Genomic DNA, 19821 nt, shown 5'->3' with positions numbered 1-19821 from the left:
TGTCACATGTAAAACATTTACATTTGTAAATGTCAACATTTTATAAACATGAAATATTTAACAGTACAGATAGTATACAGGAAATGTTGGGAACTTCAGGCTTTCACCTCTGTGATTGAAAGATTAACTTCATTCATTTAAGGTCTTGTGAAAATTTTTTCAGAATTTTTTTTCTCTCTTTTTCCAATTTTTTTCCATTCTTTACCTGAAAAATGATCTTTTCCTGTGGGTTATTATGTCATTTACTATCTTTTTAATTTTGTACATCTCTGCAGCAATGTTATTTCTTCTGTTATCTTGCATTATTTAAATATTGCTCATATTGTCTTACACTTTTATAAGAGTATTCTGTTTTATATGACTACCTAGTAAATTCTTTGATGGCAGGAGTCCCAGTTCTTATATTTTGCCAATAATTTTGTGTAATATTTGCTTGAAAATTACATTGAGATGATCATATTACACTAGTGCTTCACTGTGCTGGAGGTTTTCTGGTAATTTTAATTCTTCAGAATGTAGTGGAGAACCAAAATCTAAGAGAAGAAAGTCAAAATAATTATTTTGAGCTGTCAAAATAATGCCACAAATGTCCAAATAATAAAACTTATTTTTCTCCTGGGTTACTCTAGATTCTCTCTCAGAATTAGTTTTAGATACGATTTTTTTTTTTTTTTAAACATACGATTTTAATGGTCTTGAAATTTGGATAATCTGGGTTGTATAAGTTAAACAACAAAGTATAAAGAAATAAGAGTAGCTGTTAGAGTGAGGCACATTGAGAGTATTCAGAAGTGAACATTCAGCCTTATAGAGAGAGGAGGGCTGAAAACTACTGGATGAAACAGTCTTGGCATTTAATGACATTTCAATTCCTTTTTGAATCCCTCATTCTATGATGTTGGATAGATGAGTTATTTACTGTTTATTTTTTGTGTTTTTTTAGGCCTAAATTCCAAAATGGAGATAACATTCATTGTAAGCATTTTGTGAAATCAGTGTCGGTTTTGATATTATGTGAGGTCTGAGTATGAAGTTAAAGATACTGACTGAGAATTGGTTTTTCTGCAAGAGTTGGGTCAGAGAGGAAGACGAAAGCAGGGGAATGAGATTGAAGGAGGGCATTCCTGGCAGGAAAATGGTATAAACAAAGGCACAGAGGTGAGAATGTTCATGAGAATGAGTCCACGCAGAATGTAAGCTGCTTTCAGGGAACTGGAGGGAGAAAGATTGGAATTAACTTCACTCTGTCTGTGTCGGTCCTTCATTATTAGGCTACGCAGTTTGTAGGCTTTTTTCTTACTGGCAGTGGGAAGTCTGTGCAAATGCAGGTATGTAGGCTGATGTGTGATAAATTGTTTCAAGAAGATGAATCTGCTTTTTTCCTTCAGACTACTTGTTTATTCTATTTTTTTTTTTCATTTGTAGTTAATGGCCTAATTACCTAAGCCAAAAGCTTGTGATTTTTCCTTTAAATTCAGCCAAATATTGACTCTGTCCAATTTACTGTCTATGTATTTTTGCATCTTTAATATTTGCCCTAGTTCATACCCTCCTTCTCTCTTTCCAAGACTATTGCAATAGGTCACTTGTTTTCCCTGTGTTCATTCTTCAAACTGTTCTTCAAACTGCTCTGTATATACTATAACAAAATGAAAATCTGAATGTATCTTCCTCTTAGAAGCTCTTAATTGGTTCTTCATCTATAGAATAATGCCAAGACCAAGTAAGTTAGTCTGCCATATAGGGCCCCTTTATATGATTTGATCTATAGATTCATTTTTTTATTGTTGCCTGCTTATTTTTTTTGCTTTGGTAATGCTAAACTATTATCTCATAACTTGTGCACTCCAAGAGCTGCACTTTTTTCTAAGAAGTAAGTAAATATATAAATAAATGAATAAAATTGTGTAGAATACTCTTTCTATCTTTTGCCTGGATAATACTTTAAAACTCAATAGGAAGTTCAAGCATGCAGTAAAAATTTCAGAATATGCAGGCAAATTCAAGGAAGAAAATAAATCACTTTAATACTGTAACTTAGCAATAACCATTGTTAACATATTGGCATATAGCTACGTATAATTAAGTAATTATACATATACATTGTGTATAGTAAAGTATACACACGTCTGTTGATGCATTGTGGAATTCATTGGAAACATTTCTGAATGTTAACCATTAAATAATGCAAACAATGCTTAATAAAGGTTCTGTATTTTTATTTTGATGATCTGTGCACTTATGTCACAGTGTAAGTTCCTGGAGTGAAATTGTCATGTTTTTGGCGTTACATTTTTTTAAGCACTTCATGTGTACTTCACGTTGCCCTCCAGAAAAAATTTTGATATGATATTGAGAATAAGGCAGGGAGAAAGTACCCAGATAGTAATTGTAAGTGGGGAGGAATGAAAGTGTGTGATATGCTTGAGAAAGAGTTAAGGAATTTGATTTGCCTGGGATTCCAGTTTCAGAAGATGAGTGGGAAAGGTTGGTTTGGATCATGTGGATTGTTTTAATGTTTGGCTGAGGAATAAATACTTTTAAGCAGAAAATAGTAATAGAGTTTAGAGGTGAATTTTAATCTTATAGTGCTGAGTAAGAAATTGCAATTAGAGAAGGGAGGCAGACAAAATGTTTAGACTATCCTGTTGTTCTAGGTGAGATAAGAAAAGCCTAAAGTAGAGAAGGGAGTCAGTCAGTTGTAGGTAATAATCCATAAATAGAATCCGTAGAGTTTGTCAGCAGTTAGTTGAATGATTTGGGACTGGGACTTCTTCATGGCTTGCGTGTGTTCAGTCAGGAGAAACAAGGTCATGTGCCAGGAGTTGGGGAGGGCTTGAGTAAGGTCTTGCTACTGTGGAAGACTGTCGTAGGGAATTGGGGTAGGTTAATCAGGAGATCGCGGAGCCGCAGTTTTATACTTTCTCTAGAGAAGGTTCGGCACCCAGAAGTGTGAGTGTAGAATTCCAAAGTAGGTGGTATTCAGACAGAATTGGAGGTGGGTGGTGAATAGGAAGGGATGTCAAGCACAAAGGATGGTAGGGTGGTTTGGGGGGCATTACTGATACCATTAACTCACCACGAAGTCCAAGTTAGGTAGGGAAATGAGGGAAGTCAGATAAGGGATAGAGAATGGGTTGGAGATTTAATTTGTTTTTAGTTTCTACTCCCTCCTCCAGTATTGACTAGTTTTAATTAACTAAAATAAACATGTAACGTGTTTATTACTCTATACTTTACAAAGATCTTTCATCAGAACATTATAAGTCCCCATTTTACAGATCGAAGGAACTGAGGTCCAGAGAGAAGGGACTTACTCAAGGTTATCAAACTTTGGAGCTGAGATTTGAACCTTATGTAAACTGGCATTAAAGAGTTTATTCTCTGGCAGTTTGGTTAAGTGAAAGATCTGGTTATCCAAAATTAGCAACACAGTTCCTAGTAAGTTCAGCGTGCACTTTAAGGATTGACAAAATTGAAGTAAAAATACGGGAAAAGATTTAGAGCCCTACCTAATGCCATATATATATATTTTTTAAAGATTTTGTTGGGGAAGGGGAACAGGACTTTATTGGGAACAGTGTGTACCTCCAGGCCTTTTTTCCAAGTCAAGTTGTTGTCCTTTCAGTCTTAGTTGTGGAGGGTGCAGCTCATCTCCAGGTCCAGTTGCCGTTGCTAGTTGCAGGGGACACAGCCCACCATCCCTTGCGGGAGTTGAGTCGAACCAGCAACCTTGTGGTTGAGAGCCCACTGGCCCATGTGGGAATCGAACTGGCAGCTTTCGGAGTTAGGAGCATGGAGCTCTAACTGCCTGAGCCACCGGGCTGGCCCACTAATGCCATATTTTTATTATTAACCCCAACAGTCATTGCAGTAAAAATATTATATGTCACACTGTATTTGAGTTTTGTTGTTTGTGTTTCTGAATTGGATTTGGTCTCAGTTGTATAAGTTTATAATCATGAGGAATTTATTTACATTTATATTTATGCTTAGCATAAATTACATTATAACTAAAATAATTTGTATTAAATTAAAGGTCCATAAGATGTTTTTAAAATTTTAAAGGGAAAACCACTCTAGTTGAGGAAATTGGGAGTTTAAAATGATTATGTGCTCACTGCATCATGCTGTCTACCAGATTAAAAAACAAAGAAACAAAAACTAACTTCCTGGTGTGGAAAGTGAACCTGAGCAATGATTTTTATGTTCGAATATCTTGTTTCTCAAGTTTTTGTTCCTCTCTTCCTTGTTTCTTCTTTTCGTGTTTCTCTTCCTTCTGCTTCTTCTATTTCTCTGTCTTGGTCTTCCAGCCCTGTCTCATTTTCTGAAATAAAAAAATATTCTTCTGTTGTAAAAATAATTACATTTTAAAACTTAGAAGAAAGCAGAAGATATAAAAGATAAAGTTAAGGTGACTGTCAGTCCCATGTATAATAGTGGTTAGCAGTGTTAATCTTTTGAGTTTTTCCTTCCAATCTTTTTATTAAAGGAAGAAGACTTTCAGTCTTTTTTCTAATGCACACATTTTGAAAGTAGTTGGAATAGTATTGCATGCCATTTTTTTATATTCCGAATTTTTCACTTCTGGTTATAACCACTTATTAATATAATTAGCTCTGTAACATTTTATCTCATAGTGGAACATTTATACTGTTTATGATATTTCTATCTTGGAATCAGCATTGCATTCTCCCCGTCTTTATCTAGGCATTTTGCTGTTTTGTTTTTTTGTTTTTAAAAGGAAGGACCTTTACTCTTCTGATACGATTTTTGAAAGTTATAGTATATAAAAAAGAAAGTGAATGCCTCCACCCATTGTACCTCCTACCTTCCCCAGAAGTATCTGTAGTTAAGTGTGTTGTATGAGTTTATTTTTCTAGATTTTAAAAGATCATAGGCTCATTTTATACTACTTTGTAGGTTTTATATTTATTCATAACCAGCAAATTTATTTTCAGTGTCTTTCCTACTCCAAATTTTGCATCTGTCTCCCTTTACCCCTCCCCCAAAATCAGTGACGCCTGGATCTCTGTCTCTTTTTCACAAGTCCTGTTTGTGTGCTCTCTTCACCCTAATGGTTCTGTCTTTCTCTAGAATTTATTAATATATTTTTTACTAGGTAACCTTGATATCCTACTGATCTTTATACTCCCTCTCAGAAGTTTCCTTATGATCAGTACTTCTTATCCAACATGTTTTTGTAAAATGTTAATCCTGTTTAAAGGGTTTTTTTCTTTCCGTGTCACCCTTGCTTAATTTCCTTTTTTGCTCTTAGTTCGCTATTGCATTAGTAACAGAAGAACGATGCCAGACTATCCATTGCTTTGGTTCCTTCCTTAATATACTGGGGGTGCCAAAAGAGGGTGCCAAAAAAATATATACACATGACTTGTATTCATCTTTTGTTATCGGTATATATTGAATATTACAATTTTAATACAGTTTTTACCTTTCTTAAAATGTGTATACATTTTTTGGCACCCTCTGTAGATACATCCTCTTACAACTGGATTCAAGTATAGCTCTTAGAAGCAATATCTTTTGAGTCATAGGTAACTTTAACTGACTGTTCCTTTGTTCTAAGTGTTGTCATATTCTCCCTGCCATTTTTCAGTGTTTTAAATAGTTGTTATTAATCGTAAATAATAATTTTGTTTACACTTTCTTTTCCTTGCATTTCAAGAACTCTAATTCCCTTGAAGTCTAGAAATCTTAAGTTCTAGCCAGGTGACTAGGAAAATAAAACAAAGAGAAACAACCTGTGACTTGGACACTTTGTAGTTTATTGAGTCTTCTAATTAGGTTTATTATTTTTACCAGGTGCTCCTACATAATTTCCAGATGTCCATCTTCGGTTGTTTTTATTTTGCTGTGGTTCATTCTATACTTTCATGTTAGAGTTTGGATATAAGACATACTCATCCTAAAGGAGCCTGTACTCTATATCTTTCCAGATTGAGAAACTATTACATTTATTTCTTAATATATGCCTGACATGGCCTTCCCAGAGTTACCTAAGAACTATGTTCAGTGTTCCTTCCTCAAAAGGAGTTGGAAGCATACTTCTACATTCCTGAATTTTATACTCAGATTGGTCGCATCCTGCCCCAACTCCTCTGTGGGTTTAGCGTGGGATGGATACATGTGACATCTCATAGCATGGCTGACTACTCTCTTGAGAAGAGTTGTCCAGACTTATGCAATAAAAGAAAGCAAAGTATGTATAAATTACCATTATAGTCAAACCAATAGCTTGAGCTATTGTGATTCAGTTAGAGAAAACATAGCAAGGACTAAACCACTCAACATATCTCTTACACATATTTTTTTAATATGGTAAGAGATCTCATTTCTCCTATTTTGTTTCTGTTCTCCTGAAAGACAGAAACAACTTTCCTCTTTACCTTACTGTTTCTGTCATCTGTATATCTTTTAAGAATTATATAGTCATAGACTCTGTTGGAAGAAAGGAGGTGGAATTTCAGAAGGTATAAGAGTATTTTATATCTTGCCACGATAAGAAGTGAGTAGTGTCTTCATGGTTTAGAGCTTAAATTTTAGGTTCAGATCTTGACTCTGCCATTTACTGACCTTTTCCTAGTTTCTTAATTGGTAAGATGAGGATATTTACTCCAAAACAATTACTAAACTGTTGCTGCTATTCCCAGTGTCACTTGAATCAGAAATTTATACTTGTGATGTCAGCTATCACAAATAAATGGCACACTCATCTTTTGTCTACCTGATCCAGGCAGACCTGTTCATATAGGGAGATTTTTTCAAGCAAGATGTGGCTGTAGATAGTATTGTTTTCCAGATCAGTGTATGGACAGTGAAAAGAATGCGAGGTGTGATTCGTACTAGGTCGGTCTGTAGGGGAAAACCTTGAAATGGGCTCTTTTTCAGGAGATGGTTGGAGCATTGGGGGATATGAAATGAGGGACAGAACATTGCAGAGTCGAGATCACTGTCCCTAAAAGTCTGTGTGTCTTTGGGTATTAATGAATGGTAACATTTAATGAACACTGCTGTGCCAGGCACTGTGCTAAGTGTTTTACAGGGATTATCTCATTTAACACACACACAGCCCTTTGAGATTGTTACCATTATCTGCATTTTAAAGAGGAGGGAACACACGTAACTTGTCTGAAGTCATAATGCTAGGAAGCGCTCTTGCCTGCAGTCTGGCCGTACTTCCTAATCACACGTATCTTAATCACTTATGGGGCACTCGAGCTGTTGCTTTGATGTTCATTGTCTAATCCTCCTAAGAATTCTGAGAGAAGAAAAACAGCCTTAGGTGAGGTAAATCACTTACATCACGGATTTCTCATCTGTAAAGAGATGAATGAATACTACAGTGTTCAAATGGTTTTGACCATGACACACAGAAAGAAATGAATTCTATGATTTGACCCTGCGTAGTTGCATGCAAATACACCTGATACAAATTTTTCATGGAACACTACTTAGCCTTTATGCACTCTGGTATCCTCTAATTCTATATAGTTAAAAAATAAATGTCATGAATCACTAAATTGATATTAGTGGGTTGTGACCTGCAGTTTGAAAACACTCCTTTAGAGGCTAATTATTGCTAAGATTCTTCTAACTTCAGTATTCTGTGATCTCTAATTCTAGGTCAATCAGAATTATAGAAAATATGTTTAATTAACTGGATTATTCATAATTTCTTGTAATATTACTGGCAAGTGGATATCTAGTACCTGTTTTAAGCATCTCTAATCAGTATTTAACACAGTGCAGTTCATCTGGAAAATATAGACTGAGGCATGTAATGTATACATGTAAGTCGAAAAATGTTTTAGAGCTAGTTGGGGCATAGGTGGTCTATTTGTATATATAAATATCTTGGTAATAAAGGCCTTTGTACAAAATTTACCAATTGGCTGCAGGCAAGATTTGCTAAAGATGAGAGATTAGTGAAGTTAGTGGGTTTAAGTGGGAGGGGGAAATCTAATTTAAAAAACACTTAAATTTGAGGCATGAAGTAAGTTTTAAAAACATGTTTAGTGAATAAGTTTTAAGCAAAACATACGTTTTACATTTGATACTAAGGTTTCGAGACACTGGATCTCAAATTGCATTTTAATACATATAATAGAAACTATATAGATTTTTATAGCAGTAGGTTATAGCTTAATCATAAAATTTGACATGCTTATTAAAATACTATGATTTGAAAAACATTAATGCACGTCATAACTTTAGGATACCGTAAAAGACAATATGCTATAAGATATCACTCTAACATTAACCTACTTACTAATAATCTCCATGTTTTTGTTATTTTCCTTTAGGTTGGCTGGAGTACTGCTCGTGATTATTATACATTTTTATGGTCCCCTATGCCTGAACATTATGTAGAAGGATCAACTGTCAATTGTGTATTAGCATTTCAAGGTATGAATTGAAAATTGCAGAACTGGATGAAATTCGATGTTTTATTGCCACTGAAAATGTTGTATCCCATTGTAATTGTCTACTTAGGCATATCCAACATACCACAGTTGAATTAATTAGTGTCTTTGTTTAGCAAAAGTCATAAGACTAAATATCTAGTATAGGCCACGTGATATTTTATGTAGACATTGCAAAGTTTTTTTGCTTATCTTAACTATCATTGAAGAGAGTTGGTTTCTTTTCAGAACTTTTGATTGTTTTCTAAATGAAAAAACAATGCTATCACTGATACTAGAATAATATAACAAATTAGAGGTGAGAAAAATATTTTTTATATGAAAACCACAAAGATGATTAACAGTATTTAGAGTCGTTATATTCTATAAGGAAAGTTGCCTATAAAATGATACGAGTGAGTAATGTAAAATTCATTCTTGTCTTAGCTTGGCACGATATACAGATTTAAAAAAATACTCTTATTAGAAATCTATCACAGAATTGGCTGTAAAGTGATTTTGTATTATAATTGTACTGACTTGGGTTATATTAAAGCGAATTCTTAGTCTTGTTAATGCAATGGATTTTTTTTTTGGTCTGGTGAAGCTATGGACTCTGTCTCTGTATAATATTTTAATACACATAAAATGCATAGAACTGCAAAGGAAACCAGTAATATTCCATTGCATGGATGTAGCAGTTTGTTCATCCATTCATCTATCAAAGGACATAATTGATTGCTTCCATGTATTGGCAGTTGTAAATAAAGCTGCTGTAAGCATTCATGTACAAGTTTTTGTGTGGATGTAAGTTTTCGATTATTGGGTAAATACCAAGGAATGAGATTGCTGGATCATATGTGTGGTCAGAGTATGTTTAGTTTTGTAAGAAACCACCACATTGTTTTCCAAAGTGGCTGTACCATTTGCATTCCCACCAGGAACGGATGAGAGTTCTTGTTTTACATCTTTGCCAGTGTTTTGGGTTGTCAGTGTTTTGGATTTTGGTGGTTTACGTTTTTAAAATAAACTTTTTATTTTGAGGTTTGCTCGGTATGTTTGGTGTGAGCATCAGTTGGCAATGTGACCACATGGAGCTTGCGTATATAAAGACATTTTCTTATGTACTGTGTCAAGAAACAAATATTCAGAGGATAAAATTTTTACTGTAATATAGGCAGAGATTTAGGTTCTCATATGTTTTATGGATTAAGATATGTTACAAATTACATGTGTGGTTTATCTTTTAATTCATAGCCTTTTATAATGATAATCAAATTCAACTGTGTATATTAGAACTGATTTTGGTATTATGATAATTTGTTCTTAAAAGTTGTGGGCTTATTTCCAGGCATTTTTAATGTGACTAGTCTTACAATAAGTTAGCTTACTGAATTTGTTATAGTGACTAATGAATTTGTTTATTAGTGACTTAGCAAAAAGTTTAAAAGCAGTGGAAAAAGTAGAAGAGCATCCAGTTTATTTCTGTTTATACTTTAAAAGCATCATGGGAGCTAAGCATAAGTGCAGTAGGTTTTACAAGTTTTTGAAAACTCATCATGTTGATGTTTACTTTGAAATTCAGAAATAAAAGCTTCTGCCCGCCTATAACTTGTTATATAAAGAAGTCAGAAAAGACTCATGAGAAACGTAGCCGTAGAATATTAGAACTAGAAGGGATTTTTAAGCACAGTCCAAATTACTTTGCTCATTTTTGTGGATGAGTCATGAGAATCCCGAAATGCAAAACTCAAAACAGTTAACAAAAATACATAAATGTAATTGTTTTCCTAAAGAGACCCTTATTTGTTTATTATACTTCGATTGCTAATGTCACAGCCTATAAAATTTGACTCTGAGTTTGTTGTTTATTTTTTCCTACTTTATTTTCAATGTTAGTAATCTAATGAGCTTTTTCTAGATAGTTTTGTATTGCAACTCTGAATAACTACGTCTTGTATCTCAAATGATATTTGGACCATATTTTTTAGTATTAGTTTTGTGCAATTAAAAAAAAATCAAACCTTGAATATTTAGTTTGTAGAGTTTCTAATGTCATGATACCAAAGCTGATTAGTCAGACTGTATTTTTGTTTTCTGTTTAAACTTTTGAAATAAGTCTAGTGGCCGTTTGCAAAGTTACTGAGCCATGGATTAATACATTTAGTAGTAGATATTAGGAGGGTAAGGTTTTTAAAAACTTAAAAAAACATATTGCTAGAGGTACCTCTATATTTTTTAGAAACTTAAAAATAATTTTAGATGTGAAGCTGCAAAAATAGTATCCAGAATTTCCCTATACTCTTCACTCAGCTTCCTTTAATATTAACATCTTGTGTAACCATAGTACATTTATTTTAAAAACCAGGATTAACATTGATAGAATATTGTTGACTAAAGTACAAACCTTATTCAAATTTCACTAGTGTTCCTAGCGGTGTTCTTTTTTTCTGTTCCTGGATTCAGTCCAAAATTCCACATTACATTCGTTGTCATACTGTTAGTCTCCTCCTCTGTGACAGTTCCTCATTCTGTCCTTGTCTTTCATGACCTTAGCATTCCAAGGTTTTGTTTTTTTGGTACTATGTTTCTCATTTTGGGTTTGTCTGATGATTTCTCATGATTAGCTCGAGGTACACATAGAAGTCATGCTGTACCCTTTTCAGTGCATTGTGTCAGGGAGGACCTGATGTCCATATCTCTTATTACTGGTGATACTAATCTTGATCACTTGGTACACGTGGTGTCTGCTGGGTTTCTCAACTGTTTAGCATTTTCCCCTCTGTAATTAATAAGTAATATGGGGGAGCTACTTTGAGACTAAGGAAATATCTTGTTTCTCAAAATTTTACCCACTATTTTAGTATCCATCATGGATCTTGCCTAAAACAGTTATTGTTGTGTTTGCCTAATGATGCTTTTCTATTCATTCTCATTCTTTGTATGTTCAGTAGTTGGAATTATGTTAGGAAAAAAGTCCCCTTCTCCAAAGACTCATGGATATTTTCTTCTGTGGAATTAGGCCTATTACTGTCATATTTTTGTTGCTCAAATTATTCTAGCTTTCTTTGGCCATATGGAACTCCATTAGGTGGGCTCCTGTGTTTTTTGAGTTCCCTCTTACCCCAATTCTTTTTTTTTTATTACTCCTTTTAAAAAAAAATTTTATTGGGGAATATTGGGGAACAGTGTGTTTCTCCAGGGCCCATCAGCTCCAAGTCATTGTCCTTCAATCTAGTTGTGGAGGGCGCAGCTCAGCTCCAAGTCCAGTTGCTCTAACTGAGTCATCTGGCCACTCCCTTCCCCCCCCCCCCCCCCCGCAATTCTTTTTTAAGGACTTCCTTTCTTTCAAGCACCAGAAGATGTTCTAGGCTTATCTTGTATTTTCTTCATCCCTCCCTCCTGCTTCTAAGGAGAAAGGCCAGCTGGTTTTTAGAGAATGAAATCAAGTGAAGTAGTTATCATAATGGGTTGAAAATTTTAAGATATGACAGAATAATAGGCATAGTGAGGATATATTTCTGGGTAGATATTAATAGCCAAGCTAAGGTGAATATAGTCATCTTTGTTCATTTCATAATTGTTGAATGCTTCCTTTTTACAAGTCATTCTGGGGGATTCCAGAATTTTTATATATATTATATATCTGCCCTCAGAATCTCTTGAGGTCTTCATATAGGGTATAAAGCATGCATCTAATGAATAATAATACAAGGTATACGGTGGAGCCTTTAATTTTAAATGTGAAAAAATACCATGGGAGCTTTGGAAAGGAAAATCCAGCTAGGATAATTCAGAAACATTTAAAAGAGAGGGTAACAATTGAGTTGAGGAAAGGAGGAACAAATATTGAACAAATTATTTGTCAGATTGTGGGCTAGATTATATGAATACATTATCTGTAGCTACTTTGGAAATCTGAAATAGATGGCTTCGTGTATATTTTACAGATGAGTAACTGGGGCTCAGGGAGCTTAAGTAAGTAATAGTGGTAGAGGTGGAATTCCAGAATAAATCTGTGTTCCAAAAGTTCCAAAGCTTAGTTTTGTTTGATAGCACCAGTGGACCTCATCCTCTTTTCTGCCTTTAAACAATTCATATGTGAAGCATTTTCCTTTTGTTAATATCTCCTTTTTACATGTAATGAATGTCAAATTTGAGGGAAGATTTCTTTAAATGACATTTTCACCCCCCAGTCCTAGATTTTTATGCTGGTTTTTCTGTTCCTCCAGCCTCGTTCTCATTGAAAACTATATACTTGACTCTCCCAGATGAGTCAGTTTTGCTCTAGTGAATATTTGGGAAAAGATATTCTGGGAGTATAAGCTTAGACCTAAGATAAGAAAAATTTGGGCATGTTAAGGAAACAGAGGAGAGTCTAGTTTTGATAATTTGTGAAAGATAGGAAAGACATTCTAGATGTGTAGAACAGGATCAGGAATGAGAGGAGATGGCAAGTATTGTTAAATAGAAATGTTAATTTTATAAAGGAAATTTAATGATTTTTTTTTTTGGGGTTTCTTTAGGATATTACCTTCCAAATGATGATGGAGAATTTTACCAGTTCTGTTATGTTACCCATAAGGGTGAAATTCGTGGAGCAAGTACACCTTTCCAGTTTCGAGCTGCTTCTCCTGTTGAAGAGCTGCTTACTATGGAAGATGAAGGAAATTCTGACATGTTGGTGGTGACCACAAAAGCTGGCCTTCTTGAGGTGGGCACCAACCGTGAGCTAGTGATTCATAGATAATTTTAAGAACTGAGCATGTAGGAACATGTGTTGGTTGGCATTTTCAGGTGGTGCATGAGTATAACCTAAAAATCAAATGCTTTTTAACTAAAACAATAAACAGCATGTTGTTCTTGAAATACTTTAAAATTTTTCTCTCACAGTTGTGTTACTGATTTCACTGTGGCAGGTACTGTCCCTGGGGCCTGTCAGTATTTTGTGCATAGTAGATATGTAGTAAATAACTATTGAAGAGAATTTAGACCTAAAGCTTTCATAGTAATCCCTCACCCTAAACTTTCTTCTTTGGTGGCCTAATCCATTGATCGTACAATAGATTTGGGGGGTGAAGCCGGAGGGAAAGTGGTGTAAAGTAGTAAATCTAACTGTATCTGGATGTGAACTTGATTTCACTGGACCACGCAGGAACATGGTCTATCCCAAGTGTAAGCTTAGAGCATCCCAGTCTCTAAGCTTAGTTTGAATGATTTCTTTTCCTTGTTCGTCTGATCAATTGAATAAGCTTATATTAACGATAATTTAAAAAGGAAATGTGAAAAGCTTCTTACTGTTATTTTAGTAGACTATTTTAGAGTCATTGCTTTGGCTCCAATAGAAATTTACTGTGTAGATGGTCTAATAATGCCTTACGTCTTAATTTTTAGTAGTTATTGAAGAAGAAAATAGATCATTCTTATTTCAAGATATTTCTCAATATCTTTACCCTAAACCTAAGAAACTAATTGTTACATTTGAGTTTCTATGCAAAACAGCTGCTTTAATTGGTTCAGCATACATTTAAGTTAATTTATGTTCATATTTAGTCTATGGGAGGCCACTGCTTTTTCTTTATAGTCAGATGGATGGTTTTTATGTATAAATATTTTATGCCCTTGATTTTATTTGCTTTCAAAAACTGAGACGAGAAAAAAGAAAAGAGGTTATAGATAAAATAATAAGACAGTCGAACTAAGAAGACTGGAAGGAACCAATCATTTTTTACTTTGAATTCTTCCATATCTTCCCTTTCCCCTTACAGAAATTCTTCTCTTATCTTAAATAAAGAAATGTAACTTTTATGGGGTGACTAAAACATTTTGTGGTGACAACAGACCGATGATCAAGGTTTTTAGCCTGGTATTTGAATACTCGTCAGAGATGCTGACACAAAGCCCGGCTCTTAAGAATGAATGCAGTGAGTTTATAGCGCAGCTGTTTGAATGTCTGTTAGACCACCCTGATATCAGGGCCTCCACAGAACAACGGGTGTTTCGGCATCTACATCTCTGCTTGTGCTCCTTTTCTAAGTAAATCGGGATATCTCACAATTTATTTCACTTCTTCCTACTCATAAAAGGTGCTTTATAAAGAAAATTTAAATTGCAGTCTCTTAAGGAAATATTTTTGAAATAAAATAGTTTTGTATTCTGACTAGTTTTTGCAAAGTAAAATTTAAAAAGTGTTTTAAATGTCCACATTCATCAAAATCTTTAATCTGAAACTGCACAAAATAAGTATAAATGTGAGACGTTATCTGGATTACTGTTGACATTAAAAGTGATGGATGAGGCATAATCCTTCAATGTGTGAATCATGACTGGATCCTAGATTTTTAAAAATACTGGTATTTTGGGGACATTTATGGACTGTCCATTGGATGTTACAAAATTATTCATTTTCGCTCTTACAGTGGTAGTGGTTGAATAGGAAACTCCTTATTAGGAGATGCTTGCCCTGAGTACTTAGGGGTGAAATGTCTGCAATTTTGTCTCAAATTGCTTTAGCCCACCCTCCCCAAATTGTATAAATAAATGTAAGTACTGTATAAAAAAGGGAGATAAAATGAACAAAAAATTAATGAATTTAGGTGATGAGTATATGGATGTTCATTGTAAAATTTTAACTTGTGTGCTTGAAAGATTTTAAAATATAAAATTGGGGGCAGAAATTAGACTTGTATACATTTTATCTAATTCCTTTTAAAAATTTCTACTTAAGATTCAGTAAACTCATCAGAAAGTATGTGTCAGTTAAGTGAATCACTGGGAGAAAATGGTTCTTCTATAATTTTTTTTTTTTGCATTATGTCAAGATGTATCTTTTTATTTTTAAGCTGCCAGAAAGTTTAGAGTCAAAAATCATTTTTAAAAAATTAAGTAAGGTACAAAGGAAATTCAGTGAATAAATAAACTTTTCTCTTTTGAGGTCATGTACTCCTGTCATTTTCATTTGGTGTGATAAATGAGGTGGAAGGTCATTCTAAAAATTTTTAGCCCTCCAGCTTTCAGAAAAGCTGTATTAGAATTTAGCCAGCTTAATTCCATGATCCTGGAAAACTGACTTGGTATACTCAGGGAAACATTTTATTTTAGCTAAATGTAGATGTCGTCTTTGTGAAATCTTCCCTGAGTGTACATTCTTCCCCTGTTAGAATCGACGATTTCTTGCTGTAAGAGAAATGTTAACTATTTACTATTTTAAGTCCCTTAATTTAGTAATTTTTTAGAATACAGTAATACCTCGGTTTTCGAACGTCTGTGTTGACGAACATTTCTGTTGACGAACGCCGTAAACCCAGAAGTAAGTGCTTCGGTTTTCTAATGTGCCTCAGAAGGCGAACATATCACACAGCCTCCGCTGAGTACAAGATCCTGAGGCCTAGCTGAAGGCTGTTTTCGAATGTTTCAGAACTCTACCGGTCTTCTGGAACGGATTATGTTCGAAAACCGAGGTACCACTGTATTGGAGTTTAGATTTTTCCTGCAGTGAGTAACTATTAGTATTCTTATAAGAATCAATTGTATTAATATGTTGTTACAATCTGCATTTTTGTCCTAAAATTTGCATTTACTTACAAAATTTGTTTTATTTCAGCCAAATAGAGACTATTTTATATATAGAAATTTGTTCTTTAATACCTTATTTAAAGAACCAAGACCTAGATGAAGACCTTATATAACACATAAGGAAGTGCTTAATAGATTCAACCATTTCCCATAAATTTAAATTCAAGAAGAGGTACACATTTTTTTGATTATTGCTCAAGATAAGAAAAACTCAGAATTAAGTCAGATGAAACTTTATGTTTTAATTTTTGGACTGATTTGAAGAGTGATTAGCAGGCAACTTCATAATAAAATCCATAAATTATATACTTCCTTTTCAATATTCATTTTTCAGTTACGTACAGATGACATTAATTATTAGTTTCAGGTGTACAGCATCGTGGTTAGACATATAACTTACAAAGTGATCCCCTCGATAAATCTAGTACCCACCTGGCACCGTATATAGTTGCTACAACATTATTGACTATATTCCCTGTACTGTACTTTACCTCCCCCCCGTGACTGTTTTGTAACTGCCAATTTGTACTTCTTAATCTCTTCACCTTTTTCACCCAGCCCCCTAACCTTTCTTCCCATCTGGCAACCATCAGTTTGTTCTCTGTATCAATGAGTTTGTTTCTGTTTTGATTGTTCCTTTATTTTGTTTTTTAGATTCCACATATATGTGACATCATATGGTATTTGTTTTTCTCTGCCTGACTTATTTCATTTAGCATGATACCCTCTAGGTCAATCCATATTGTCTCAAATGGCAAGATCTCATTCTTTTTTTTATGACCGAGTAATATTCCATTGTATACCTATATGTACTATATCCAGTGTGTTGATGGATGCTTAGGTTGCTTCCCTACCTGTAGACTACCGTATATGAAAAGTCCTTTGTCTCCTGTTGTAGTCTTTGTTTTAAAGCCTATTTTGTCTGATAAGTATTGCTACTCTACCTTCCCCCCCCATGTCCATTTGCATAAAATACCTTTTTCTATCCCTTTCAGTCTGTGTGCATCTTTCCCATCTGAAGTGGGTCTCTCGTAAGCAGCGTACTTATGGATCTTGTTTCCTTCTCCATTCAGCCACCCTGTATCTTTTGATTGGAACATTTAATCCATTTACATAAATATTGATAATTATATAGCTATTGCCATTTTATTCATGTTTTTTATCTTTTTTTCCCCTTCTTAAAGAAGTCCCTTTAACATTTCTTATACTGTTGGGTGGTGATGAACTTGACCTTTTTCTTGTCTGGGAATTTTGTACTTCGTATTTTCTTTTCTCTTCTTTGCCCAACCAAAAGAAGGTTTAAATTTGTGATTCGTGAATTTTTCTTACTGAACGCTAAAAGAGGCTCAATATGAAATGGATAAGTATGTAAAAGTTTTTCTGTGAATTTCTTTACTATTTTCTTTGAAGTGGGAAACTGAACTTGTAACATTTCAGGATTGTAAAAAAATAATTAGAGTTTTTGTTTTACAGTTGAAAATTGAGAAAACCATGAAAGAGAAAGAAGAATTGTTAAAGTTAATTGCTGTTCTGGAAAAAGAAACAACACAACTTCGGGAACAAGTTGAAAGAATGGAAAGGGAACTTAACCATGAAAAAGAAAGATGTGACCAACTGCAAGCAGAGCAAAAGGTTAGTTGTGTCTTATGTAACTGATTGAAGTTGATATATTGCCTGAAGCCTAATTAAAATGATTGAAACTATGTGTTTAGAAAAATAACATTTAAATAGATATTTATATAATAACAGCTCAGTTCCTATCAACCTTCTGCCACAACTTCTTTTATGTCGTAAATGGTTATAATTTTGGATATTTGCTACCAGGCTTGATGATGTAGTCCCTGACAAGTGTTTCTAGATGCTTTACATCTAATTGTACAATATTTGATTGATTTTGAGGGGAGAAATTGGAAATACAATTAGGAATGATAAACACTGAATAAAGGGAAAGTGGAATCAAGTCATTAAATTACTTTTCATAAAAGCAGAGTTCAGTGAAATAAGATATAGTATTAGACAAAATTTTGAAATCCTTGATATGAGGAATTCTATAAATTATCCTAAAAACCTAATTAATATTGGTGCAAGTTCTTGAGCTAAGAAAAAGTGAAGTATAAAACAATGTGATTTCATTAGACATACAAATGGATACAAGTTAGTAGCCAAAAACAATGGGGAAAAAAGTAATCACCTATTCATTGTTATGTTTATTTAATGTTTTCACAAGAAAAGTGACTTGTTAGTTATGACAGACTTACGCAGATTATGATTATATATATCACAGTCTCCCTTAGGTTATAATTAGTTGGATATACCATGTCTATTGACAGGATCGACCTTTTGTTCCCTAAGGATGGGTTCTGTTCCATTTCTTTGTTCAATAAGGTCTAGAGCAGTTGCTTAATAATTGTTAATTGAATCCTTAGTGCAGTGATTCTCAACCATTTTTATACTACAGTGGAGTAGTTGTGTATTGCATACCTGTGCAGAGATGATATCAAATAGGGCTTAAATTCTGAAAAGATTTCTCTTCCCTTGTTCTATTTGAGGATTACTCTTTTGAGTTAGAGGTAAATAAAGTGTGCAATTGTAAATCTCCTAGTAAACATCTGTTAAGTTTTCTGTCTTTTTGCCATTAGCCTTTTTTGTTTAAAATATGCAGTTATTCTCCCAGTTTTACTTTTGGGGAACACTTGGAATCCTGCAGTAGAAGTATCCTGCAGCTGAAGCAGGGTAATCTGTTTGGCTGAGGAACTTTTATTTATTTGAACTTTTTAAGCATGTATACCAAATATTAAGAATAATAAAATCTCCATCACGTGTGCCTGTCTTGACTGTTGGGACATTCAGCTAAGTTTTTTGTTGAGTTGTTATAACTACTTTGCTATCTTGCATGGTTATTACTCTTTTCTCTCTGTTCTTTATACATTTCTCTAATTATTTGAATCTGGATTTGGCAGTTTTCCAAAGAGCAATACCATTTTTTTTCTCACTGTATCACAAGAGTGGTGGAGGTGAGATAGAAGATGACTCATGAAAATAGCCCATTACAGCATGTACTTATATTAGCCCTTGAGATGAAGAACACCCTGAAATGTGGCCTTTGATGTTTTGACTGATCACTTTGAAATCCAAGGGAAAACTGGATAACTGGGAGAATAGGAATGACAGAATGATAGGCCTTCCGTTGTGTGAAGTTGTCATGAACATCAGGCCATGCCTCCAGTTCAGTCGAATACTGGCTGAAATTTAAAGTTTCAGGTTCTCTCTACTGTCCAGGTGTAAAGGGGTTAAGCACTATAGGTTATACTACCGTGTTTCCCCGAAAATAAGACCTAGCTGGACATCAGCTCTAATACGTCTTTCGGAGCAAAAATTAATATAAGACCCGGTTTTATTTTACTATAAGACCCGGACTAATATATAATATAGTATAGTATAATATAATATCCAATCTAATGTAATATAACATATATATAATACCCAGTCTTATATAAGACCAGGTATAATATAATTCCCGGTCTTATGTAGTATAATATAATACCCAGTCTTATGTAAGACCGGGTCTTATATAACATAATATAATGTAATGTAATATATAATGTAATATAAGTAATATCTGTAATATGAGACCTGGTCTTATATAATATATAACATAATATAATATAATATAATACTCAGTCTTATATAAGACCCGGTCTTATATTAATTTTTGCTCCAAAAGACGCATTAGAGCTGATTGTCTGTCTGGGTCTTACTTTCGGGGAAACACGGTAAAGTTCATTCTGACAGACATAGGTTGAGAAAAATGGTTGATTGAAGT

The 19821-nt window shown here is 34.0% G+C and overlaps 1 protein-coding gene across 8 annotated transcripts in view; it reads left to right on the top strand.

Moving 5' to 3' along the window:
- The window catches only part of TAX1BP1 (Tax1 binding protein 1), a 71599-nt gene that overhangs the window by 9336 nt on the left and 42442 nt on the right, over positions 1-19821 (top strand). For all 8 annotated transcript variants that reach the window (XM_074340915.2, XM_074340916.2, XM_074340918.2 and 5 more), the window contains 3 exons: positions 8325-8427; positions 12950-13137; positions 17472-17630. In XM_074340915.2, coding sequence (XP_074197016.2) covers positions 8325-8427; positions 12950-13137; positions 17472-17630 — 450 coding nt within the window. The remainder of the gene's footprint in view (positions 1-8324; positions 8428-12949; positions 13138-17471; positions 17631-19821) is intronic.

Source organism: Rhinolophus sinicus, chromosome 4 (genome assembly GCF_057876585.1).
Source record: "Rhinolophus sinicus isolate RSI-liver-muscle chromosome 4, RSI-T2T, whole genome shotgun sequence".
NCBI classification, from domain to species: domain Eukaryota; kingdom Metazoa; phylum Chordata; class Mammalia; order Chiroptera; family Rhinolophidae; genus Rhinolophus; species Rhinolophus sinicus.
Note: the sequence above shows the minus strand (reverse complement) of the source record. Positions and strands in the feature narration are given on the sequence as shown.